The sequence below is a fragment of the Xiphophorus maculatus genome, chromosome 18 (genome assembly GCF_002775205.1).
Source record: "Xiphophorus maculatus strain JP 163 A chromosome 18, X_maculatus-5.0-male, whole genome shotgun sequence".
Lineage (NCBI taxonomy): Eukaryota > Metazoa > Chordata > Actinopteri > Cyprinodontiformes > Poeciliidae > Xiphophorus > Xiphophorus maculatus.
The window spans coordinates 10,433,035-10,459,247 of record NC_036460.1 but is presented as its reverse complement, the minus strand read 5'-3'; the positions used below and the strand labels follow the sequence as shown (position 1 = coordinate 10,459,247).

Below are 26,213 nucleotides of genomic sequence, written 5' to 3'. Positions count from 1 at the left end.
TTGACGGTTTTCTAATGGTAGCCGTGCTAACAAAGACTTTCACAAAAATAAGATCCTAAAAACACATTCAAATGCGAGCTGTGCTAACATTGATATTCACTACAATAAGATGCTAAAGACATATAAAAATGAAAACTCTGTATTTGTTTAAAATATGACTGAAATCAGAATCAGCTAGAATCTGAACTAACAGAATAAAACTTTACAAAACATGAAGTTTGGAAATCAGCTAAAATCCTGTGTGGTGCATCTCTGACACGGCAAAGTGTTAAGTCTCCAGAAGACCTTCACCTAACATAAAAAAGATATGTTAGCCAAACACAAGAGTATTGCAAAGACCAATAACAATGTTTTCTTTATTTTTGAAATAATATCAGATGCAGCAAACAAATATATTTATTTTTCAATCCAAGGTGGCTATATTTGAATAATTACATTCAGCCAAAAAAGGAAGAAAGGTATTAAAAGAAAGAAGAAAAGAGACTGACATTTGGATGGAGGTGGGGAGTAACTAGATGTGTTTGACTGATGCAGATGGTGAAATGATTCCCTTGTAGTGTGGAAAACTACAATCATCTAAGGTCATCTTTCCATTTGGGTAGTGCCCACCTTACCCTCTCTGTTAGGGGACTCTAGTATGGCTTTGCTCTCTGAACTCTCTTGGCCTTCTCTACTGTAAGTCTTATTTTTGTACATTTCAGCCTGATGTGGGTCAAACACAGACCATGTATATCCCTCATTCACTTAGAGTTGCACTTTTTACTCACTCCTGATTGTGTTGGCCAGTTTTGACCCAATAATCGCTGATAGGGTGTGAGGAGAGCGGTCCCCTGGCCCATCTGCTTTGTTCTGAAATGGTAAGTAGGTTACAAGGTGATGGGGGCACTACCACCATGTGAATATTTATGCCGGCCTCCTGCTTCTCACTGTCTGACAGATGTTTTGATGTCTTTTTATAGCACTGGTTCCCTCAGCTGATGTCATACACACACAGTCACACATATAGTGAATCTGGAGCACTTCTCTCTAAGTATCCAATGTCACTGCTTGCCTGAAGCAACAAGCTAAAACTAATTTCCCAGGGACACTCTCACAAACAAGATGGAATATGTTAGGATAGAAAGACGTGTCTCAATGAAGGGAATCAAGGGTTTCCTGTTGTTCTGGGCCACAACATCTCAAACACTTTTTATACAGAGACAAGTACGAAAACAAAAGTTGGTGTGGAGTTTTCTGGGACAGCTGACCTCAAAAGCTGCCGCTTAGAAACTTGTGCTGGTGACGAGGGTCTGGGGAGAAAGCAGGGAGAGGAGAGAGCAGATGGATTGAAGGGGAAAAAGGAGAACAAAAAACAATAGAAAGGAGAGAGAGATACACGTCTCCTGAAGTTCAGTCGTTTTTGTAATTGCAGGCTAATTGCCTTTCGGCAAAGGTAGCACTAAGACGCCCATCTATTTACGTAATAAACCTCCCTGTGGGGAAGGAAGGAGCAATTGACAGACAAAAAAAGAGCAGGAGCAAAGGACAGAAACAAAGAAAGGCGGAATGGAAGAAGGGAAAATGACAGGATGGTGATGGAAGGATGGAGAGGAAACACATTCATCAGGCTGTCTGGTGTATCAGCGGCACATCTTCTGCTTCTATCCATGTGAGGACAAACTGTTCTCTTGTTGATGATTGAACAGTCACAGTTCTCAGAAGTATGAGATTCATAGCACATACATGTAGATGTGAGAAACAGATAAAGTCCAAGGTGCCCGTCTTTACTTGGAGAAGCCGCAAGGACATTCAGATAGACATGCAGAGAAAAGACGTGCACAAAAGATGCTCAGAGTGAGCTGATAAACAGGGGAGAAAAAGGGGGAAGGTTGTGAGACAATGGGACGATCGCGTCATCGCGCTTGGACAAAAGCGCGACCTCGCTTCGCCAGCGTTGCCCGGCTTTTAATGTCAAGCAAAAGGACAGTGACGCAGATCGGCCCACTGCAAGCTCTCTGCAGGAGATACAACAGGATTTTCTGATGCCTCTGTCAATTGTGATCCCTGTTTGAGAGGATGGGAGTTGAACTGTGGTCTTAGAGACACTAAGGAGTATGTGAGGATAGTCATACAGTTTGAGAGGTCAAAGGTGATGTATGAAAGGCACAGCTTCAATGGTTCCCCCTGAGTTTTCACGGTTTTGCCTAACTCTTAATACTAGCATTTGCTGTTTTCTGTAAATGAGGCAATGTCAAACCTTAGTTGTAATTTAACCCACTGAAACCAGAAAAAGTTAAGCCTCAAACAGGAGATGACCTACCCCAAAACACTGTTTTAAAGGGAATCACTGCATTGGAGGGGATTTGGAATTAATTGACTGTGCAAGCTGGGAGCGCTTGCTGACATCTTACGAGACACAGTCGGACACACAATTTCACAAAATCTCAAAATACAAACACACACATTGAGGCTTCTTCGAACTAAAAGCATAGAAGTGGGGATCAAGTCTGTGCTTGAATTATGTTGTACTGTAGAAAATGACAACTCACTCCAGGGTTTCTCTCGAACATGTGCACACATGCAGGGTGAGAGTGAAAGAGGAGTGGTGCTGGTACATTTAGGCATGGGCCGGTAGCAGGTTCTCAAATGATAACCTTGGTTTCACAGTGTCATGATGTCAAAACAAAGGATTTATACAAATATAGCAAGATTGAACTACTGTGATTTAAATTTAAAAAAGCAACAATCTATTCCTACCTATGGTAAAATAACAATGTTAGTATAGTTACTACTTCATTTTGATACAAGAGCACAAACATTTATCAAATTTTAAATTAGGTTAAATTATGTTTTCATGCCATCATTGGTGGGTAGCACTAATTAAAATTAGTTGCATTGACCCTATAGCTCTAATCATAAATATTAGTTCTGCCAACTCACTATATTATTGTAGCATTTAACATGATGTGCTAGAGCACTAAATTCAACCATATTGATACCATCATGTGTCAATGAAATATCATGTGTTACAATGTATTGCCCTCAAAATGGTGAAATTTATTGACCATTTTGAGGCTCAACAAATTTGACTCTCAGAGTTTTTGGTCTGAAATGATTCAGACCTTTCACTCCTGGTTTCTGCTTTATAGTTGCTGAGTATTGCTAATTCTGTTGCTGATTGACCACAGCAGGACTTCGGTCAGAAAATAGGGAGGACATGAGTTTACTGTAAAGCTACAGACTGGAGTTCTCCAGCGATTCACTCCAGGTACAGAATAGATGTCATCACAGGTGGAGGAATATGGAACAGCTACGTAAACAGTCTTCACCCACTTCAAAATAAGAATATGAATATAATCATTAACTACTTGAAGAATTTGTAACAGTCGATAACCAAAACTCGGATTTATTCAACTGAAAGTTTACAGAACAGCCAAATAAATTAGCACTTCATGATTTATCCGGAAAGATTTACAAAGGGGAAGCTAAGGGTACTAAATGTTTTCAAAGTTAACAAAAATGCTAAACAAACAAAATTAGCTTTCGAAATTTTTACTCGGTTTGAGAAATACTATCTCAAAGTACTTTAATAACGGACTTTAACCCATCCCAGAGAGTATCTCTATTTTAGAAATCAATGTAGTGTCTAAATAGTCCATAAAAAATCTAAGCTGTTAGTATCTGGTCTAAATACTAAATTCTAATAAGATGTTCATTTGTATGACGTTTTATCAAGGACTCTGAAGCACTTTATGGTGGTAAGCTACATTGTAGCCATAGCTACCATTGGGTCTTCTGACAACCACAAGTGGGCAAGGTGAGGAAAGTTTCCTGACTAACAACACAATGACTGAAACAGAGGGAGCGGGATTTGAACCAGCAACTCAAATCACATTGTTGCACATTATTACTCCAAAATCTCAGTTTATAAATGGATAACTTTTATAAGGATTGAAGCAAATGAATGTCGCTGAATGTTTTTTTTGGCATTTTAATATGATTTATTAGATTTTTGTTGTGGACCTCACAGATTTTTTATTCAAATTTTAAGCTTAGAGTACCTTTAAATTAGGCTGGTTTCCTTAGTCTAAACCTAGATGAAATATATTAAATCAGGGCTATTTATACACTTGAAATGTCTAAATGAGGTCTACGTTTATCTTCAACCTTTGTTGCTCTCTGGGGAAGATATAAAGGGAAACTAAGCCAACTTTGAAAGTGTAGCTTGGTAACTCATTTTAAACTTTAGGAGAAGTTTAGAAACTCTTAGCTGTTTTGAAAGTGTAACTTTTTGGTACCATCAATCAGCCCATGCCTATGTGCATGTGGGAATGAATGCATCCATGCTCTGGTTCAAAGGGATTTCCTGAGTTGTATGAAAGACACTTTCTCTCAGGTACATCAACATGGAGAGGACTAAGTAGGCTCTTAACGTGTCACATTACATGCCTTTTTGCAAGCATTATAGAAAGGGAGAGTACAGAATAAAAAGGCAAAGCTTTTCAAGAGTCAACATGAGAAGAAAAGATGAGTATTTAGAAGTTTTTAAATAAACAAAAAAACGAGCTCTTCATGAGGATCATGATAAATGGCAAAAAACCGTATCACAGTATCCTCTTTTGAAAAAAAAGTAAAATTTCACATTTGTATTGTTTTTTTTTTCCCAGTAGACTATATCACACAGTGATAACAAAGAACAGGAGAAATCTACAGCCACATTAGCTTCGTGCAAAGACCACATACACTGGCACGCCGCATAGGCAAGGAGATCAAAGCAAGACAACGCATACAAAAATATAGAAAAATCTCCAAATGCAAGCCATCTCTGCACAGGAAAATAGGTTTCTGTCGCTTGTTGCCAAACATCCGTCGTTGAGGCGTCGCTTCAGGAACTCTCTCTCTTTGTGTTTCCTGTGTCCCTGCTGCGAGTTTTTATTTTTTAAGAGCAAAGTTCAGGTTTCCTCCACAGAAAACACCGGGGAACACTGAGCGGCTGTTCATCAATATGCCAGCTGTCCATCATGATGATGACATGAACAACAACATGACTGATAGAAAACTAGTACATCAAAAGCATATCATTTCTGTCATATCATTTGGAACACATGATTATTTTTTAAAATACATACCATTTCCTGTCACTTTGAAGACATTCCAGCATTTGCTCATAATTGACAGTGACAGGGTTAAATAGTTTGGCATACTCAGCAAGCCATGCCCAGAACAATGCTATTTACTCTCTTGCAAAGGATGGGGGGAAAGAGGTTAGGAGATGAGGGATGGGGTGAGGACAGGTGCCAGGATGCAGTGTCAGCCTGCTCACTCACGAGAGAGGGAGAGATGGGCAGGGGTGATACAGCACAGCTGAGATTACAAAAACGTGCTCGAGCCCAGGTCAGCCCATTGATTTCAGCACTTGCAAAAAACATGCAGATATAAGTCAGAGGTTTGGATTCTCGGTCGATCCGTCTGCCTGGAGCAGAGTCCTTTCACTGCACCGAAGAAGACGTAGCCGAAAAACTGTGGGCGTCATACCCGAGAGTTAGTCACTGACCGCGCCTAGTCCAGCTCTCACTGTTCTCGCACTGATGAAAAAGGATTGTTTGGACGCCTTCAAAACAAAAAGTGTTAATACGTGGAATGGAGACAAAGCACTTAACGGATGGAGAGGAGAGCTGAGATGCTGTGAGTGTAAGGCAAAGACAGTTGATTTACGCATCATTCAAAAGGTTCAAACTGTTCAGACACCATGACGAAGAGGGGAAGTTGTCACTGACAATGAAGAAGCCCCTCCCCAAATACTGAAATGAGAAAAAAAGGAGTCATTGGTTGTTCGGCTCTTCTGCTCTGTCCTCCAGTTCCTCCTCTTCCTCTTCCTCGTCAAGGGAAACAACCCCTGAGGAGGCCACATCGGATACTCTCCTGTGTGGGTTGTAGTCAGGAGGGTAATCCACCCCCTGGCCATCCACCTCCTTCTGGCACACAGTGCCTTCATAGTCCTTGCAGGGGGTGTCATCATCCTCACCAGGTGACAGATACGTTTCAGAGTAAGACATGGAGTAGCAAGGAGAATCCTGACCTCCGTAGGACCTGCTGCCCCGGCCGCCCCCACTCAAGCTGTGGAAGCCACAGTCTCCCCCACCAGGCCCACTATGTCCCACCCTCTGAAGTCGGGCCAGCAGCTCCTCCCCTCCGTGCAGCGCAGACAGAATCTTTGCAGCAAGTTCAGCTGCGTTGTTTTGGGCGTGATTACCACGATGAGTCCTCAGATCGCGGAGCAGCGGGTGCTGCTCATCGAGGCTGCAGAGGCTGGAGCAGAGCGTGTCCGGAGAGCCCGCCGTGGAGGAGGGCTCTCTGCTGCCACCCCCCTCGCTGATACCTCCTCTGCTCTCAGAACAGGGCCTTTGCATGCCCAGGTGCTGGCAAAGCTGGCTGTGGATCAGGTCCTTCAAGTACGGCGGATAAGATGACAGTTCTAAAGAGAACAACACAAACTGTAAGCATGAAGTCTTGAAAGAACAACAACAATGATATAGTAAAGAGGAGGTAAAGCTAATACCTTTTTTGGGATGTTGAAATAAGAAATATGTATACCTATAAAACTACTCCCAGAGAAGACTTTACAGAGGGTCTCAAACTCTAGTCTTCAAGAGTCAGAGTCCTGCATCTTTTAGATGTGTCCCTTGTCCTATACACAGGAATTAAATGGTGAAGCTGCCTCATTAGCATGCAGTCAAGCTCTACTGACCCATGCTAATGAACTAATATTGGAGTCAGGTGTGCTGAGGCAGGGAAACATCTAAAAGGTGCAGCACCAGATCTTGAGGACTGGAGACCATGAAATGCTGCAGCTTTTGGACAAATGTACCTTTGTTTTCTTTGTATCTCAGTATTCACGTAAGGATTTCATGGAGATAAAAATCTTAGAATCAAAACAAAACAGTATTAAGAAGAAGTGCTTTGCAAAAGTATTCATAACCTTTGAAATAGGAACAGGCCCATTATACTAAATCAAAATATATTTTATTTTAATGATAACACCTGGAGCCTTGAAAGGCAGCTGTGAAGTGAAACTGGAGCTTCAAGAGTATTAGCAACTTGGCTTATATTTCCTCAAGGGTCTATTGTCATCACACACAGGTCTGCATGTGTGAAATCCAACTAAATATGGTCTGCCAGAAGGTAAGAAGCTACTGGTGAATATATGAATGTTATTAACTGCAGTGCAGTGCATTGGCGGATGTGTGTAATGAAGATGAAAGCTCCGGTGCACACACTGCCGAGTGCCTTTATAACCCACTAACACACAATGCCCACAAGATGCTGCCTCTGCAGCAGAGGAAGTGATATTAAACTTGCAGGAGGGGTATCAAATTGCGCAGACAAACAGAAAAATGTCAGGAGAGGATGAAAACTGGGGCACTGGGACAAAGAAAGACAAAGAGAGAGGGGGAAAGAAAAGACAGATGGATATGGGAGAGGGTGTCTAATTCAGCTTTGAATCAATGAGGTTTGATTTAGCTGCTGTGTGTGCGTGCGTGTGCGTGTATTTACCTGTGCTCTGTGTGGTGGGTTCACTGGCAGGCAGAAAGTCTTCATCATATGAGTCATCATTGGACTCATCGCCGTCCACAGAGGACCAGGCCCTCAGCTTAGCCTCGGCGATGGCAAACTGCTCTGCCACACCTGCAGACACACAAACGGCACACATGAGCTCGTACATGCACACAGGCAATTACACGGTTGGCATGGTAACAAGGAGGCTGCATTGTGCCTCGGCGTCATCTGCTGCCTGACTGACAGATCTGTGTGAGGTGTGGTGCACAATGTGGCATTAGAGTGGACAAACGACAGCATTCCCAACACAGTCGAGGTTTGTCAGCCGTCACCTGGCTGGTGCAGATGGATGTCGCTTGGTGTTTAGTTGTGCTCTGTCACTTTGAGACTGTGAGCTAGAGGAGGTACAGAGGAGAAGTGCCAGCTCAATCTGTAAGGGAAACATTAGTGAAAAAAGCTAGATTTGTGTGTTTCTAGTTTATTTAAAGGTTTCATCTCTTGAATCCTTTCTAGAAAGCATTAAAAGTCACATCCAATACAAAATCATAAGGCAGAGGAGTGAGGAGCGTGAAACATTTTTACTTGTTCCTACAATTCCAAAGCATTTAAACCAACCTAATAAAACAAAGTCATCAGTTGAAAAGGACATCAATGTCAATAATCCTACAGTCCCAGATTGGTCTGAACATTTCATTAGTCTTTAGCTTAGAATTAAACATCAGCTATAAAGGCCAGATTAAATAGGTCAACTCTTTATTTTTGTTCCTAGAGAATCTCTGTCACTTAAACTAGGCTGATAAATCTATCAGTTTAATGACTGCAGGTTTTAAAGGAAGAGCATCCATCACCAAAGGATCTGGTTCTGTTAGGGCATAACATTTACAATTTACAAGCACAAGCATGCTATAGAAGTGAAAAGCCAAGAAACGATGCATGTTTGTCGGGGTGTGTGGGAGGAGGGGAAAGGGGGGGGTGTATTTATTTTTTGTGTAACTATGGCTCCCATGAATAGCCTTTAAGATCTGAATGACCTATCTTCTCCAATCAGGGCAGCTGCCAGTCAGAGACAGGAAGTCACTCACTTGTTTCCTTAATGTCACCCTGCTCCCCCTCCTTCTTCCTACCTGCTCTGTATTCGCCCCTGTTCTCCTCCATGTCATGCCTTCCTTCCAATCGTCTCTCTCAATAAAATTCTCCATCGAATCAGCTGGCTCTCCTTGATTCCTCATGTTCTCTCTTTTTCTCCTCCCAGCAGTCTTTCAGCCCTGTCGCTTTCCCCTCATTTTGATTTTCCTCTCCTTGGTCTTCATTTCTTTATGTCTCCCTGTCGGTCTCTTCAGCTCAATGCTCAGTATTCATGCGACGTTTCCCACAGGGAGAGAGATCGATGCTCTCATTCATCCCTCACTGTGGCTGGACCCTGAACCTTCCTCACAAACAGCAGCACATCCTCCTACAGACGGAGCTGAGCTGTGCAGGTTGAGCTTTAGATCTAGAATGAAGCCATTCACATGCTGCTAACGTTCATTTTAATGTAACCAATGCACAACCAATACAAGGAATTTAATAGTTAAGACTGGGCGCCCACATGAAACACACATTTTGCACTTTGGTGTGTGCAACTCTTACATGATGAAATGTAGGAGGTGTTCTGCATTGATACTGTTTTTAATCTTGGTGTGTGAAGGAGTGTGTTTTCAACCCTATTCAGTTGTGACACATTGTGTTCACAGGATGATATCCCAGCTTTCTTGGACTCAAATGTTTGGGAGAATAGTGGCAACACCAGGGAGGTTAGCTGTTTTCAGCCAATCATTTTCCTGATCTGAAGATTTTAAGATGGAGGACCAGCAGTGTGGTGAACCTGCCGATATCACATTATCAGCATCTTGCTGTCGTCAGAGATAAAGCATTTTTTTGAGAACCAACACTGACATGGTTGATAGTTGAAATAAAAAGATAAACCATTTTTAGCTCAGACAGGAATACCAAAATTATTTACAATATTATTACCAAATGTCACAAAATGAGAGAGAACTACTCAGAGAGCTTCCCATTACTTCTTAAATATTTGGTCTACAAAATTGTTTGACTAGTATTTAGATTATCAACAAGTCTTACGCATCATATGTTTATGGCAAACATATTATTGTCATTCAATTGATCACTGTCTATTTTTGCAGCATTTGGAAAATTATTGCTTTTCTAGTTTATTTAAAAACAATTTGGTTACGTTGTACATTTTTAATTGTATATGCAGATACCATTATACCATAAAACTTGTATTATTACTCAGTATGCTATACAATATCCTACGAGCAGTTGCCTGGCTGTGTTAGTCACTGCATATCTGTCTCTTTCATTCATCTCTTCATTCATACAAAGTGTAGAGTGGAAGTATTTGTCTCAGTATTTCAGCAGAACATCACCGCCTGCATATTCAGTTCCCTAGTTGCCTCCTACACAGACACTCACAAACAGTATACCGGAGTGTGTTCTGGCTCACTCACACACATGCACGCCCCCGCACACAAGCACACCAAACACTTACTTATCACATTTTTGCACATGCTGACTTTATTCTGTAACTTGAACACAAATGTTCACTCACCGTCACGCCATTGGTGGATTGCAACTTGACAAAAATAATAAGAGTCAGCACAACTGGCAGCAACTCAATGAAGTGGGCACTACTGATGATGCAAAGTGAAGAGATGGCTCTGTGCAGTTTCCATGCAAACATAACACCTGAGCATGAAAAGTATTGGTGTCATTTTCTGCACAAATCATGATACTCTCAGGATATTACTTCATAAAAAGAATTGGGCGGCCCAGTTCAAACTACGTCACAGAATCGACCACATTTAAACTCTTTTAAGAACCTTAGATCAGTTACAACAAGATTTACTTTTCCTTTGGGATTAATAAAGTATTTTTCAATTAAAATTAATTGAATTGAACCTATTGGCCAAGTAAAGAACCCTCAAAAATAAATTTCTATTTTACTGCAGTAGCAGAAAATATTGAAAATCCACCTTGCAACATTTGTACTTGAAAGTTTTTATGTGAACCGGTGCTGCACAGGTCAATTTGATAATGTATTGCAAATTCTTTCATTAAAGAAGTGCTGTCATTAGTAAACCTTTGTTAAGTATTTCTTTATTATTATCACAGCCAGCAACTGATACACATAACAATTCATTTAAAATGAATGAAGAACATTGACCCTAACCCTAAAGAATTACTTAAAGTTCTACTTTATTGTCTTTTTAATTGATCAGAGTATACTTAGCCAATTTATGGCCTATTTCCCAGTGGTATCCTGATTTAGTTTTAGATACCAGGATATTTTCAATAAAAACTTAGGAGTTAAGTAAAAATATTTCATTGCTGTTTCTTTCAGCAGGAAAGTGATGAAAAACAAATGTCTAAATCAACAGAAATGTTTTGCCACGTATAAAATCAAGCTTTCTCCATGGTCATCTTTGCCCTTAGACATCAATACTACAGAAAACCTGTGAGTTGAGCTGAAGTGATGAGAGCATAACAGAGGAAACTTGAGTCAGGATCGTCAAGAAAGATTGTGAAGAACAGTCAAAGAGCCTGAAATGGCATCGAAGAAACGTGCATCTAAGTGCGTAGTGGTGCCGATAATTGGACCACCAGTCATTTTATTGAGCAATTATGACTTAAGATGGGATTTTTCACCTCCTACTGATCAAATACACTTAAATTAATAGCTAGATTTTGAGATTACACTTTTCATACCGTACATCTTTACCAAAACGGTAATAAAAGTCCTTACATCTCAATGAGTGGAGAATAATAATAATAGTTTATTAATGTGTTAAGAGAGGTGTCTAAAGGAGCAGAGATGTCCTGTGAATGCTCATACCTTTCTCTGTTCTGTGAAGGCAGAACAGAGAAGGCATAGGGGAAAATTGCTCAGTCACGGCAGCACTAGCTAGGGGCAAAACCTTACTGTGCAAATTAACCTTGAGAGTCTGCATTGCAGGGACAGAGCAAAAAAACGGATAGAGAGCAGACGGCAAGTGAAAACAACTGAAAAAGAGGTGTTACAGAGGGCAAAAAGAAGCATTACAAGGAGGGACAGTGTGGGTAGAAGAGCACAAAGATGAAATAATGAACAGAAAGGGCAGGTGGGATGAAAGAAAAGTCAGAGACGAGGTTAGTTGGTAGTAGAAAGAGGACACAGATGTGCTCTAAGTGAGTGCTTTCAAAGATGAACAAACTTTAAACAGTCTGAAGAGGGGGAAGAGTTAGGATGAGAAAAATTCAATAAAGTCATTCTTTAAAAAAAATGTGTAAAATGCATGTTTGTTCTGGTCCAAAAAATTAATGGAGTGAAAGTCCTTTTAAAAATTCTTTCACTTTCTTTGACCGTTTAATATGAAGGCCAGCATGCACACGTGCAAAAGCCATTCCCAGCATGCTTATAATGCAGATTTATATATGTGTTGCATAACATCTTAATCTATCCGTATATAATAAGATATTTTATATAACCATTTTTTACAAGTCAAAAGCTTAACATACATGAGTGAGAGTGAAGTAGAGATGTAAAAGAATAGTGAAAAATATTGGAGTTGGAGCGTTGTGCGTCCCTGAAAATATTTAAATGATGCCTCCAACATTTCCTACCTCATTATCAATGATTCTTTAAAAAGCAATGTACAAAAATCTTGTTTTGTCCATGCCAAGGCAAAGATGATTAACTTTTTGGAGGTTTTATTGTGAAACTGCAACATTTCTAACTATGAACCAACATGGCTGTAACATATAGTAGCATGAAAATATCAGGTTCTAGGCTAAAGAAATGATTTCCTCCTTTCTCTGCACTGAACAATGCTGCAAAGTCTTTATAACACACATCCATCTGCTGACAAAACCAATGCCACTGACAAACGTTAAGAATCTAATTTAGTAAATTATATGGATTATTTTCCTTAAATCTCTGACTCAGTGGGATTTTTTGTCACAGCCCTGTGAAGTACTTTAAAGTAAAGCTGTAAAATACTGCATGCTACAGATGATGTCAAACAAATATTAAGATCATTCAAGATGTATTGAAGGGAAATAGCAATGCAGCATAAGTTTATGCTAACATGTAACATCCGTGTATTTCAATCAATTCTACAAAGTCACCTGACTCTGTTGAGACGTGAATCTGGCTGAGATCCAATAACAATAATATGCAGGCAGGCCAATCCGATAGTGATCAGTTTACATTGATTTCAACAAGCGCTGGCCTTTATGACATTAATTTAGATTAATTAATTAATTAGATTTAAATGTGTTAACATTTTTTCAGTACAATGAATTGCATTTCTTTGGCATACCTTAGTATCTGCGTGTTTCTGGTAGGCCTGTAAATCAGGTGCACAAGCAACATTTGAAAAACTATTGTGTGCAAGTTGTGCAAAAAGGAGTTAGCCTATTAATGAAGGTATTCCAACCTGAAATACCATCTCAATGCAAAACATGTAGGAGTAAACACAGACGTCTCCAATGCTAGTGTCAGCATACACAGTCCATATTTCTAAAGGATTTTCTCGAAAAAGTTAAATAAATGATCAGGGATCCCTGAAACAATTGAAAGTTGAATGGGCATAAAGCATTTTGCCCCAATCTGATTGATGAATAACTTAAATAACAGATTAAAAACAAAAGTCTTTGTTGCTGAGCTCAACAAAGACGTTGTTGAGCTTAGTAAATTAAATTTAGTAAATTTAATCACTAAATGTAGTAATTTAGTAGTTACTAAATTACTGTAAATATACAGTAATTTAGCAACACAAAGGGGTTTTAAATGAAATATTGCTTATTTTGTCAAGATATAGTTTTCAATTAAAATGCAATTAGTTTTGATTTATTAATTAATAACAGATCCTGCAATTAACTTGAATAAAATTCTTAACTGAGTCTCACCACTAAATTTCTACGTGTGTTGTACATGTCATAGACTTGAGTTCTTTCAGATATGGTACCTAACTACATATTTATTAAACATATCTCCACATAATTGTTAAAAGAACCATAGCATCGTTATGGCCACCAAGAGTTTGTTTTTTTGTAAATAACTCTTCCATATGCTCATGCAACTTATGACTTGGAGTGGAGCGCAAAAAGACATCCATCAAATAGTGAACGTAAAGATTACCAGCAGCAAAGCGTGCCTCTTGCTCTCCCTCAGTGAGATCAGAATAAGAGTTGAAGTCTGACTCCAGAGCTGCCGGAGTGTCTATGGGCTTGCACCATCCCTTCCACTCTATCAGATGGGCTACTCTGCCCTGCGCCATGGCTGTAGGCTTCGTCACATGGTCCTTGACCACCTGTGAAATACCTGCAGGACACATATGTCAGGAGTTATTCTAAACCAGGTCCAGTACATGCATGCGGAGTACCTTTTACTGTATTATAGCAAGTTGTTTTTATGAACCGTTGCACTTACCATGCAGAGAAGATCGAGCTAGAGCAGCAATCTCTTGAATGGTAAGAGCTCTTCTTGATTTTGGTAGCATTTCAACGGTGTCATCAACATTCACCTGAAATGAAGAGAAATAAATGAGTGGGTCTTGAACTCACTCAGGAGCTCAGCAGAAATGTGAGCCACATCTCAATACTTCCTGCTTTGACTCAGAGGAAAAACCTCTGCTGCCTGGTTGGTGCAAATTAGAATCCTGTTGTTAAAGTAGCAGGCATACTTTAATGTTCTTTTAAAAACTCAGGGATTTTCTTCACCATCCACAAATACACACACTTTCACACACACATAATCTTGATAAGTCACAGGCAGTGTGTGAGAAACCAATTTGCACAAGCAGGGACACATTCCTGCTTACTTGTATTGCTTTGTGAATGCAGTTCTTTGCTATGACATTCACACCACTTGTATATTTACACATTTTATAAGAGTGGAATGTGACACAGTTATGCGATCGATGAACACAAAGTAATAAATCCTGCCATCATTATAAAGCAATACCTGTCAGCTTAGCTAGAGTGTCTAGAAATCTCAAGTGGATTTGAATCTGGACTTTGACTGGACCATTCTAACACCCTAATGCACATTAATTAAGATTATTGCATTGTAGCTTGAGCTGCATTGTCTTGCAATTACCTCCATCCATCTCCCTATTAATTCTGATTGTAGAAAAGAACCGTCAGAGCAAGATTCTGCCACCACCACATTTCAGTGTTAGTTTTCCACTATTTTAATGTAGAGCAAAAAGTAATAGTCTAATCTAACCAGAAATCTAACCATCATCCTCTATATATTTTCTGTGCTGCCTATGATCATGGCAGAAGGCTTGCCACTCTTCCATGAAGGCTAGATTGACCATTGTCTTCTTGCCTGTCTGCTGTGTGCCTTGGTCTTCATGGTGCTGTTTGTTCTCTAACAAAAGGTGGACTCCATTTACTAATTAGATTACTTCTCATGTACGCTAGTTGCACTGGATTCTGTTTGGATGCATAAGAGCGGAGTGGACTGAATAAAAAGAAATTTAATATAAGAGCTTAATATGAAAAACATGTTGAAAACATCAAGAGATATACTTAAATGTATCATTTTATATAATTTGATGTGAAACCGCAAATATTCATCAATGGATTGAGGCCATTGATGTCACATGTTTTCTTAGATTGTAGACTAATTAGCAAACCTGCAGTTAGTTAAGGTAACAGTGATCATCCTTCTCGGATTACAAATTGTTATGTTATACAGATACACACGTGAAAGGCAAGCAAAACATGAAAAGGGCCCACGGTTCCATAGATTGGTTTATTTTTGCACACTATCCACAACCTGCGCCATCCATGCAAACTGATTGGAACTAAATGGGCCTGGCGATTAAAACGGCATAAAAGAAAGGATACAGCTTAGCATCCAAACATTGTCTCACAAAGAATTCAAGATTAGCAGACAGGAGACAAAAGACTGATGCCATCCATCACTCCTGCCAGGCCTTGAGCTCTGTAAAGTCAAACCACAGAAGGAGTATCGGGTGTTGACAAGTTTCTTTGTCTGCTAACTCTTTATGGACGCACCTGTCCTCACGTGAGGGATGGACACATCAACAGTCAAAAGCCTTTTTCTAAGCGGACTCTTCCATGTCATTAATGTGGGTCAATGCAGTCAGGCAAAGTGAATGATGTGACGGCTACGTGGAAGAATATTTCCACAAGCAGTAACCGTGTTTATTTGTGGCAGCTTTTTCTGCAGGGGGCAGAAAAATCTGAAGCTGGAAAGTCAAAAGGAAGGTAAGAAGGTTGAAAGCAGCAAGGAAAGAAAATAAGAAGTATCAAGGGGGAAACAAGAAAGAAAAGAAGGTTAGAATACTTAGACAGTGGAAAAGTGAATAAAGTAACTTTCTGAATCTGGAAAACACTAATTTGACCCTCCTGGAATTCTATAGATAATAATATAGAAACCCTGCTGAACCAGGTGTCTGAGTTTATTTGAAAGAAACATTCCTCAACTACTAAACTCCTCACAGAGTTAACTTTAAAACTGTTTAAAACTCTTCACTCTGAAGTTAAATCCTATTTCCCCCATTCTCATTAATAGTTACTGCCGACTGCACAGCGCATTTCATTTGCAGACACAAGACACAAATAATTAACTCAGGTCATCAAAGGCGGCACCCTGTCTTTGACCTTTCAATTCCTCCTAATAAAAACAAAACAGTGGCCTGAATAACAAACAACTAGCAAAATGCTCTTAAAGAAAACCCCTACACCATTAATGGGGATCCCAAGCTTGAGATTGTATCGCCTGCTGCCCAGAGGCGGGATAATCCTCTTGTGCTGCAGAGCAGCTCGCACATCTGAGGGGAGGATAATCTGGAGGAGACGTGACACGTAGCCGGGAGGAGTTGGGGATGATATATTCTGCTTGGTCTTTTCTGAAAATTAAGGCTGTGCTACTTAATGTTGTGTACCCTTAACAGAGTATATTTCATTTGTTTTCAAGGTGTACCGCTGAAAAAAAAAAAAACATTTTCACTGCGTTGTAGGTGGTATTGATGAAAACCTGCTGTTTTTTTCTGGCATTCGCATCAACATTTTTTATCCCTTTTGTTTTTACAACAGAGCAAGACAAGATAAAGACCACAGAACATAATTGGAAACAAGTATCTCAGTTTGCAGGAAAACTGCGATCTATTTCAAGTTTTATATACACACGAAGGAGTATATAGATGTATGAATTATTTAAGGTGAGCAGAACCCTGAGCTCGTGGGTCATCTTTCTTTGGCTGACTCTGCTCTTCCTTCGATTCCCTCCCACCTCTGCTTCTCCCACTGCCCTACTGAACTGCAGAGCGACCAGACAGGGAAACACATGGGCTGCACTCAGCAGATACAGTGCTACAATAGGACAAATGCAGTGCATCTATTCACACTGAATTCTCATATTAATAATTAGATATCGTGGAAATGAAACTGAATGTAATATTTAAAAAAATAATAAAAGATCAATTTCAAAGAAAATATTGTTTTTTGTGTCTAGGTTCTTTTCAGTGGACATAAAAAATTTAAATTCCATTTTTTATGTCCAAATGAGTAACTGAGTAAGCTGTCGTCATCCTTTTTTCGTGAGAAATAAAAAAGCATCATTGCACAAATATTGATTGAAATGGTTAGTATTGGAGTTAATAATCAGATACAAAAATGTTTTGGGGGAAGTTTTTGGTTTCTGACACTATTGCATGATTAAACTCTCCCAGGGTCAAATTGACCCAAGAACATTATTGCTGTACCTCAGAAATGAACATAACAGGAGGGTTTAGCCACTATTCACAATTACAGAGTCTTTGCAAGATGACTATTCATCAGAAATCTATAAATCCCAAAAAGCCCATAGTAACTTTAGAGGAGCTACAAAGAGCTACAGATCAGGTGGAAGAATCTACAGAAAGGTTAAATATTAGTCTGACAGTCCACAGGCCATGAAGGGGACACAAAACTGAAAAACATTTAACTTTTTGGCAAAAATGCAAAGCACTATAGGAAAAACTAACACTGCACATCGCTGTGAACATTCTCACTGTGAAACACAGAGGTGGCTTTGTTATGTTTTGAGGTTTCTTTCAGCATGATGTATTGTGACAGACAATAACAATTGGTTATTGTCTGTCACAATAACAAATTTTGCTGGATGATAGATTGCCCTGGTAATTACTGTGATGATTGATTATATTGTTATTTGAGACCATTTTCAAGTAATAGCTGGCTAATGGCATAATTGCTTATTGCGACAGGCTTATTTGTAATCAGGCAAAATATGAAAAAGTTCTTGGGATATGGAAATTTTTGTAAAGCACCAAGTCTTCCACAAAGACTTGGTGCTTTTCAGAAAAAGAATAAATTCTCTATGTGGCTTTCACATAAATAACTTATTATGCAGTAAACAATTAACAGTTTGGATAGGGACTGAAAAGAAGGAGATTGTCTTTTTTTATTTTAATTATTTTCCCAAGTTCTGCAGCTTTAATTAGTAAAACATTCTCTTGCTTTCTATTCAGCAAACATCAACTGTGAGAAACAACAATGCTTCTTTATCCAGAGGCCCTTTCTCCTGCTGTAGGGAACCACTATTTAGAAGCCATTTGCCAAACTATCTGAGAAGGAGAGCCACAAATGCCCGCATGCAGATATCTGTTTCAAGCTGTGGAAAATAATGGGAGGATCTTTATTCTCCACCAGCACAGCACATTTCTAGCATTCTCTCCGTTTTTCTCTCCCTCTCAAACCCTCCCCCCTTCTCTTAACTTTCCCACAATTGGAACATTTCTATGGCAACCAGTCACCATGGAACAATTCCTCTCTGCATGCATGTGTGGCTGATGTGCTGATGACGTCGCAGACTCGAAACATCAGCAGACGACCGACCGCTACAGCTGCTGCCGCTGCTCTCTGTGAGATCAGAGATCCTGGGAAGAGACGTGCATTGTGTAGGAAACAATCAGCCGTCAGAATGCATCGTTACATCAAAGACGCAGCATGTTTGTCTAGGATTCAGAGAAATGGGAGGCATTACAGAGGGTCACCGCTGTGATGCAGGGAGCTCAGCAGTCTAGCCAACCCCTCTTTCACGGAGGCCAGCGTTCAATAGCATATCTCCTCCCCTTTCCAGAAGGAGGCAGAGGCTGGATGTATGTTCCTAATGGATCACTTAAACATTACTAATCATTGCCTGGCTGGCTCGCCGCACTACGTCAGACTCACAGATGGTGTGCAAAGATAAAAGGAGCAGGTGGAGACATGATCATTTATACAATCATCATCATCTCTGTGCCGGTGATATGCAGTCGTCTATGATCTACCGCATGCAATTAAAGAGATGTAGAACTGTGGGGTGAAATGTCCCCAGGATTGCTGATGAAATCATACCGTTTATGTACAGTGTTGGGATTTACTGATTTCTTTTACCAACGTAAATATTTCAAATAGTCAAACAAACTTTGGGTCAAAGATTTTGTTTATTAAGGGTAAAAAAGCAATTCAAAACAAACTGACCCATATGAAAAAGTAATCGCTCTCCTAAACCTACTGGTTGAGCCATCATTGGTAGAAACAACTCCCATTTAGTGTTTGCGATAACTGGCAGTGAATCTTTTTCACTGTGAAAAGTTTCGACCCACTCCTCTTTGCAGAATTGTGAGAATTCATCCCCAAGGTTTTGGGGAAACTTGTTAATTATCCTCGTTTATTTTAATACAAAATCATGGATGCTGAGCTTTAATGAGAGTAAGGCCTGCAGTGCTTCAAAGCTTCTTGTTCTTGGGAGCTGCTGGAGAAGTTGTCAAGATGAACTCCTGGGAAGGTTTACCATTGTCACGTGTTTACACCATTTTTTAGTAGCAGCTCTCACTGGAGTCCCAAAAACTTAGAAACAGCTTTGGGACTCTTTCCAGGCTAATAAAATATCAATCAGGGCATTGAAGCAGACCACATGCCTCCTAAGCACAACTTAAGTTAAAGTCACTATTGTGACAAGGAAAGCTACATCACACTTAAATCTTCATATTAAAAAATAATTGTTAATTATGCTAGATGGAAAATAAATAACTAGGAATCAACTGGTTCATGTTAATGAAAAGCAATAAAAGGGAAAGTGAACCCGAGGCTAAGATGCATTTTCAAAACTTGGTGGCTTCGTTAATAAGGTAATTATTCAATTTGGAAGGTTGGGAAAATAATTTCCCCCTTCATACAGAGAGACTCTCATCTTTGCTTACAGCCACCTGGAGTAGAATATAATAAACTATATAGCAAATAGTCTTCAAATCTGATAGTCTTTGCCGTTCAAATGTATTCACACCCCAATTTGTTTTATATTTCATATTTAATGGGATTTTAGAACAAGAAAAGAAAACATGGAAGAAGGAGTTTTGGTCTAATTAGACAATAATTACACTTTATGGCCTACTTGCAAAATTTTGAGTGAGGGAAAACTAAAACTGCAAATCAACAATGGACACACACCATCCTCACATTCAAACATGGACAGCATTTCCTCTGCAGAGAGAGTTTATAAGAAGGTGGATGGGGACAAAGAGAGAAAATCTAAAGCTGTAAAACAAATGTTTCTACAAATTGTTGACTGGGAAGGAAGGTCATGTTTTAGATGATGATTCGTCAATATTGTGGAAAGCCAATGTATGGGGTTTTTTTCCACTACACAAATATGCATTATTTTTTTGTGGCTCTATCAATTTATAAAATCAACAAAATACATTTGCAGTGTCATAGTGGAACTAGTTAGCTTAAATTAGCTGCCCTTGTCAAGATTCTGTAGAATCACACTAAATGTAAAGTTTTACTTTGATTAAAGAGAGAACTCAGGGCACCTCGCTGAAGTCCAGAGCACCCAGAGGTGCACCGAGTATCAGTCTGCGTGCCATGCAGGTCCGCGTGTTCCCCAGGAGCCTGACATCGGACATGGAGCTGGACGCGCTCCAGTCCACGCGCATCGAACCATCAACCGCCACTGTCAGGAGGAAGAGAGCCACGTGAAGGTAACAGCAAGCACGTGGTTTAAAACTCATAGTGGCTCTGGACTTCATTCTCACTCCAAAACCTAATAAAGGTCTGCATTTGAGGATTGGCATAGCATTTAAAAGTATTCACAGGGTTCATAGTTGACAGTTTTTTTTTGTTGTTTTTTTAAAATTGGAGCAAGAATCAGCCATCCATGAGTTTTAAGCTAACCATATGTACTGCTTTAGAAAAATGCTTTAAACTCCATGCCTCCATCAGGAATTCAGGGCAGTCAAGGCAATGGCCAAAATGTAGCCTGATGGTGTCTTATCTCACTACAGTCTCACTGCAGTCCCTCCAAAGCAAACCATTCACCAACTACTTGACACGATTGGGGATAAAACATTTTGTTTCAATCAGCTATTGTCTGTTTAAATGAGGAATCGGATTGGGTATTGAAAAGATATCAGTAAATTGTATCATTTTTACACTGTAGACACATGCAAAACCTCTTCAAGTTGGTTCTTTTAGAAAACTCTTCATGTGGCTCTGAAATGTAGCATTCTGTATGTGTAGCTGGTCATAAGTTGAAGTACGCTTATTATTGCAGCTTGTCTAGTAGAGACTGTGGGCTGTGTAGTGAGATAATTTGCTGAGGGGTGACTTCCATGCACCTTTTAAACCATGCTGTTCATGCGTTGAGCACCTTAACTTTTTCTTCTTTATAATCAAAAGGTTTTTTAAAAGTGGAAGTGTTCTGAAGTAAATACTTGTCTGCTATAAGCAATATGACAGACTATTTCAAAAGGAAAAGGAGCTTCTACTGAAAACTTCACATAGTCTTCACTGAAAATATCCAAAGCATCCTTTTGACCTTTAGGAGCACACATTTCTTGTTAGTCCAATTCTTCCTGCAAACATCACATAACAACCAACAGGTTTAAAACATCACTTTAATTAGAGCTGGCTACATGAGTCAGTCTCATCTCAACACAATCCACAGTAGACCTATGAGTGCTGATCCACTGCACACTAAGAATCGACTTTCCCATCCGCTGAGCATTTCAGCACCTGGAGAGCTCCCATAGGCCACATGCTCACGCTGCCTCCGGCCTCCACGCTCACCCTCATCAAATCAGATTTGGAAAAAAACGAGATTAGGAGAGGTGGGCCTCTAAATGTCAATGCCTAGCTTTCCTTTCCAGCCCTCTGCAGGAAGCCGTTTCTGGTTACTGTCTGTGAAAAGAAGAACTCGCTCCATTAGCCACCAGCACCCATCTCAAACACTGATGACTGATTGCTCAGCCAATCCCTGCACCCCCCTCTGCTGTCTGGTCAAAGACTTGCCATTTAGCTCCATCAGCTCAGGTTGCCCACCTGGAGGATTCAATATGTGCTATTTAACTGGGTGTGATGAGATCAGTTGCCTAGGATGTATTGTGTTGAATCTAAGCCATCCTAATGAAAGTAATTGTGATGAGTGAGAGATGCTCACGTGTATTCTACAGCAGTTTCCAAAACGTGGCGGTCACTGGCGATAGCACTTACCCCTTTACAGACACAGATACATTTACTAGTAAGAATCTATAAGAGGGTTGATATAAATTTCTTTTTATAATCTAGCACCAAAATATTTATGGAGAAAAACAGCTTTCAATTTAAGCAGTGCAGAAATCACTGATTTTGACAAACTCACCCATTTCTCATCTCTAAAAATAGAGATGAGTGGAACAGAAGCATTTTTAATTTCTTCTTTTAAGCAGGTTCTACTAACTGATGTGTGACTGATGCATTTTAGCCACTGGCTGCTGGCTGGACAACTGCTTATATCCATCTTGTCACCATGGACTGTCAGCACAGTGCTAAGCAAAGTAAACAAACCTCAACAGCTGCAGCAAAAATGGCATCCCAGGGTCTCCATAACAACCATCACATAGTGTCTACATGAAAACCAGTTGCACAAGAGGACATTTTCTGTCTTACCATCATAAACATGTTTATGTTTGTTAAACTCCACTTCTTACTAGTAAACTGATCCAAACATAGAGCCAAATGGACACAAACAGAAATGGTTCACCAGACACAAAGTCAACCTTCTTCCTTGGCCAAAGCAGTCTGAAGACTCGAATCCTACAGAAAACCTGTGGGGGGAGCTAGTGAGCAGGAACTGTAATAGAGAACTCAGGGCTCTGGAAGAAAGATGTGCAAAGCTGAATGGCTAAATATCCATATTCTATCCAGATAACAAAAAGGTATTGACAACGAACTGCTAATTATGTATCAACTGAGACTTGATTAAAAATATTTTTTAATAGTGGATTTGTTCCTGCAACTTAATTTAATGTAATCAAATCTAATTTATAATTTTCTAATTTTTTATTTTGAGGATTTGCTTCTGCAATAAACAATGAATGTATTTTAAGGATTTCCCCACATCTTTAAAGAGACCAAACACTTCTTTGAATCTGTGCCTTCTGGCAGCAGGCAGGCTGTATGAAAGATGCACAAATTTATCACGAATCTCCTCCAGTAGAGAGGACGGAGGTCGGTTTCTATTACTCCGATATTCCGCCAGAACAAGGATGTGCTTTAAGCAGCTCCCGGGGCTGTGGATCATTGATCTGAATAAATCGAAGGGACCGTGCGGTATTTTGATCAAACGGGCCTCCAACTAAAATGGACACATTTGTAAATAACCTCGTTCTTCTGACTGACGTCTGCAGCTGTGAAGTAAAATTAGTCGTCTTGATTTTGATGTCAGTTGAGCTCCTGGCGCTGAGAGGCGCCTCTTCTTTACGTGTAGTTTCTGTTGTCGTGGAAACCGCAGGAAGGGAGACCTCGACTCGGCCGTGACGCCATCTCCTCCTCTTTTTCTATGTTTTTTCCCTCCTGTCTTTTGCACTTTTTGGCTATCAACCCCGCTGGGTGTAGCTATAAGGCGGTAGAGTGATCCTATCACACATGCAGAGCAGCAAACAGGTGGCTGCTGTCCGCTCCCAGGCTGCATTGAGACGTGAGAGTGCCGGAGCTGCTGCTCGGTCTGGGTGTCTGAGACTGATGGACACGTCCTTACGCACTCCGTGACAAGGAGACGCGAAGAAAGGGTGTCACAATCTCCATCATGGGTGTGATCAGTTTGGATTAAAAGGTTGTAGGCAATTAAAGGTCGCAGGAAAATTAGAGCGAAAACAACGTCTGTGTTTATTATGAGATAGGAGCAATGGATCGATGATGTGGGTCGAGTCTGATGTTTCTTTTCACGCGTGGAAGACAGGCGTTACAGTCTGGGTCTGGGTGACACAGACAAAGGTCCGCGGAGAAACTGAGAGCAAACTGGGGGCTTGTCTCCTGGCAACCTTCAAACCAGTAGCTGCATAAATTATGACACAATTATGATATTTTAAAGGTACTTAACTTAAACTCCGTTTGTAGTCATATAAGAGTCTCCGAGGATTTTGCGACAACGCAGGAGCAAAGAAAGAAGAAGAAGCGTGGTCCTACCTTGAAGCTAAACTGGGTCAGCGCGGTCAGAACCATGGTGTCAGGATGCGCCTTTCACGAGCCTAACAGCCGTTTAAACAGTGCATCCATCCATGGTGTCAGCAGCTCCTCTGTGTGTATGCTTCTCACTAGCGTGCTCCCCTAACAGCGTCTCGCAACTCTCGCAGCATCGCGATGCTTAGGCTGCAGAATCCCAGCCCCTCGATGCTCACCCATGCACCGCAACCGTAAAAGCGCAAACCCTCTTCACACACACGCACACACGCCCACGCACCCTCACACACACATCCACATACGCATACGCCAAGTTAGCACACACATGGAAATACGCGTTTAAACTACAGAATAAAGTCTAATCCATACACGGTGTTTTACGGTACAAGAGTTGTTTTGGTGTCACTGAAGCCGAAAACCGCAATCGGACAACCGGTATAAATAAAAGGTAAATTAAATGATAAATAAATAAACAGAGAGGTATATTTCACATGTTTATTCTAAGCTTTGGTTTATTGTTTGTGAAAACTCCGAACATTTTTCCATTTCAAAAGACCAGTTAAAATGTGTTTTTAAATTCAGAAATGTTATGTTTCAAGACGGGAAAGACAGTTGTCCAGCAGACAGCCAATGACATCCTCCACAATGAGTGTAATCAACAAAACATCCGTTTTAAAGAGGCTGGTTCTTCATATTGTGCTGTATCCAAACACATTAATGGAAAGTTGAGTGGAAGAAAAAGTGTAGTACCAACAAGAGCGAGCACAATCCTCCGGTGTGGAATGCAACTAGAGTAAGAGCTTCAAGAGATAACCATGACATATTCAGGACCATGACTGTTGCATTCTTTGTGTTACGACACTTCTGAAGAAAAAAACAACTTGACAATCGCTTTGAGACCCCAACTCATATTAATCATTTGTATAAATCAAAAGCAGCAAAAGTAATATCATAAAATGTTTGGCCACAAAGATCAATAAACATTTTTATTTACTTTTTTGTTACATTTAGATGTGATAGTGGTGCCACCGAGGGAAACCCTGGAGGGTGCAATGGCCACTGCCCATCTGCTAGTGGTAAAGGCTGTTTTATTTCCCCCAAGTTTCCCATTTCAACGATCAATAGAAATATTTGTTCAACTTATACATTTGTCTTTTTTTTCCACCGTCACGGTACCCTAACAGGGGTGCCGGTGTTCCACCCAAAACTCTGCTGCAACCTAATCCAGCTTGTATGAGCCGAACTAATATCCTGCTAAGCACTAAAGTCTTTTGGTTTGACCTCATATCTTCAAGAGTTGACTGATTCGCTTGACCATATCAGCCTTTCCAAGTTCTGGTTTAGTGTTGATTGTTATTGGTGTGTATGTGACTCAGCACAGCTGGAATGTGTGTGCGCCTTTGCTGAAAAAGCATGCGTCCAAAATCCACATGTGTATAGCCGCTGCGTCGAGTTAGGATGCAGCAAAATAAATGCAAAAAAAAAAGAAAACGAAAAGATAAAACAGACTTCCTCCGTCGTGCTTTTTTTAATAGGAGAGCAAGTTAAAGCACTTCTTACCAACAGGCGCTTTGGAGCTGATGCAGCCCATTCTCGTTGCTGCATGTAGACCCCCCGCCCCCCTTTAGAAGCGTAATCTATTACATTTCTTCCCGCAACCATCCACGTGTAAAGAGACGCAGAGCGTACCTCACAGATGGAAAGCCTCCGTCCCTGTCCTCCGCTGGGTTCCGCCGCTGTGCTCACACCGCCGGACTGAAGCCTGTCAGACTGGAGGGGGGTCTGGCCATCACTTCTGCTCAGCGCTGCAGCTTGTTTCTTCTAAATCCATACACACAAAGTTTTCTGCGGCTCTTCTAAAACCTCTCGTCTCCCTTTGGATCTCAGCCCTGCGTCAGCATCCGCAAGGTTCAGCACCACAGCGGAGGGACAGCGCTCTTCTCTGCGGGCAGCAGTTAAGGTTTCTGCCCCGACCTGAGAGCTGCAGTGCTGTGTTTTTGTGCGTGCGCGCGCGCGCGCGTGTTCGCCGGGTGTTTCTGGGGTTTTCTCCCCACTCTCCTTTACTCTCTGTCTAGTCCACGCCACATTTTGGGCATGGGTCCACTGTCTCTGGTCAGGGAGTGAAGAGTCGACACGTTGATAGAAAAACAATCCATGCTTATCCCGCTCTTATACCG

The 26,213-nt window shown here is 40.6% G+C and overlaps 1 protein-coding gene across 4 annotated transcripts; it reads right to left on the bottom strand.

Annotated features, from left to right (window-relative positions):
* Nucleotides 1-382: 382 nt before the first annotated feature.
* fam131a (family with sequence similarity 131 member A) lies at nucleotides 383-26,213 on the bottom strand. Of its 4 annotated transcripts, none has more exons than XM_023351472.1 (6): nucleotides 25,726-26,213; nucleotides 20,412-20,551; nucleotides 14,009-14,102; nucleotides 13,718-13,900; nucleotides 7,534-7,665; nucleotides 383-6,454 (listed from the first exon to the last, which is right to left on the bottom strand). In XM_023351472.1, exons 2-6 carry the CDS (start codon nucleotides 20,532-20,534, stop codon nucleotides 5,802-5,804), a joined length of 1,185 nt encoding a protein of 394 aa, XP_023207240.1. In that variant the 5' UTR covers nucleotides 20,535-20,551; nucleotides 25,726-26,213; the 3' UTR covers nucleotides 383-5,801. The 4 variants fall into 4 exon arrangements, with proteins under 4 accessions (XP_023207240.1, XP_023207241.1, XP_023207244.1 ...); XM_023351473.1 differs by lacking the exon at nucleotides 25,726-26,213 and adding an exon at nucleotides 24,043-24,246; XM_023351476.1 differs by lacking the exon at nucleotides 20,412-20,551.

Coding starts and splice junctions, on each gene's coding strand:
- fam131a (XM_023351472.1), bottom strand. CDS start 20,534: ATGCGCGTGGACTGGAGCGCGTCCAGCTCCATGTCCGATGTCAGGCTC. Junction 14,103..20,411: donor GTGCTCTGGACTTCAGCGAG/GTGCCCTGAGTT, acceptor TCTTCATTTCAG/GTGAATGTTGATGACACCGT. Junction 13,901..14,008: donor AGCTCGATCTTCTCTGCATG/GTAAGTGCAACG, acceptor TGTGTCCTGCAG/GTATTTCACAGGTGGTCAAG.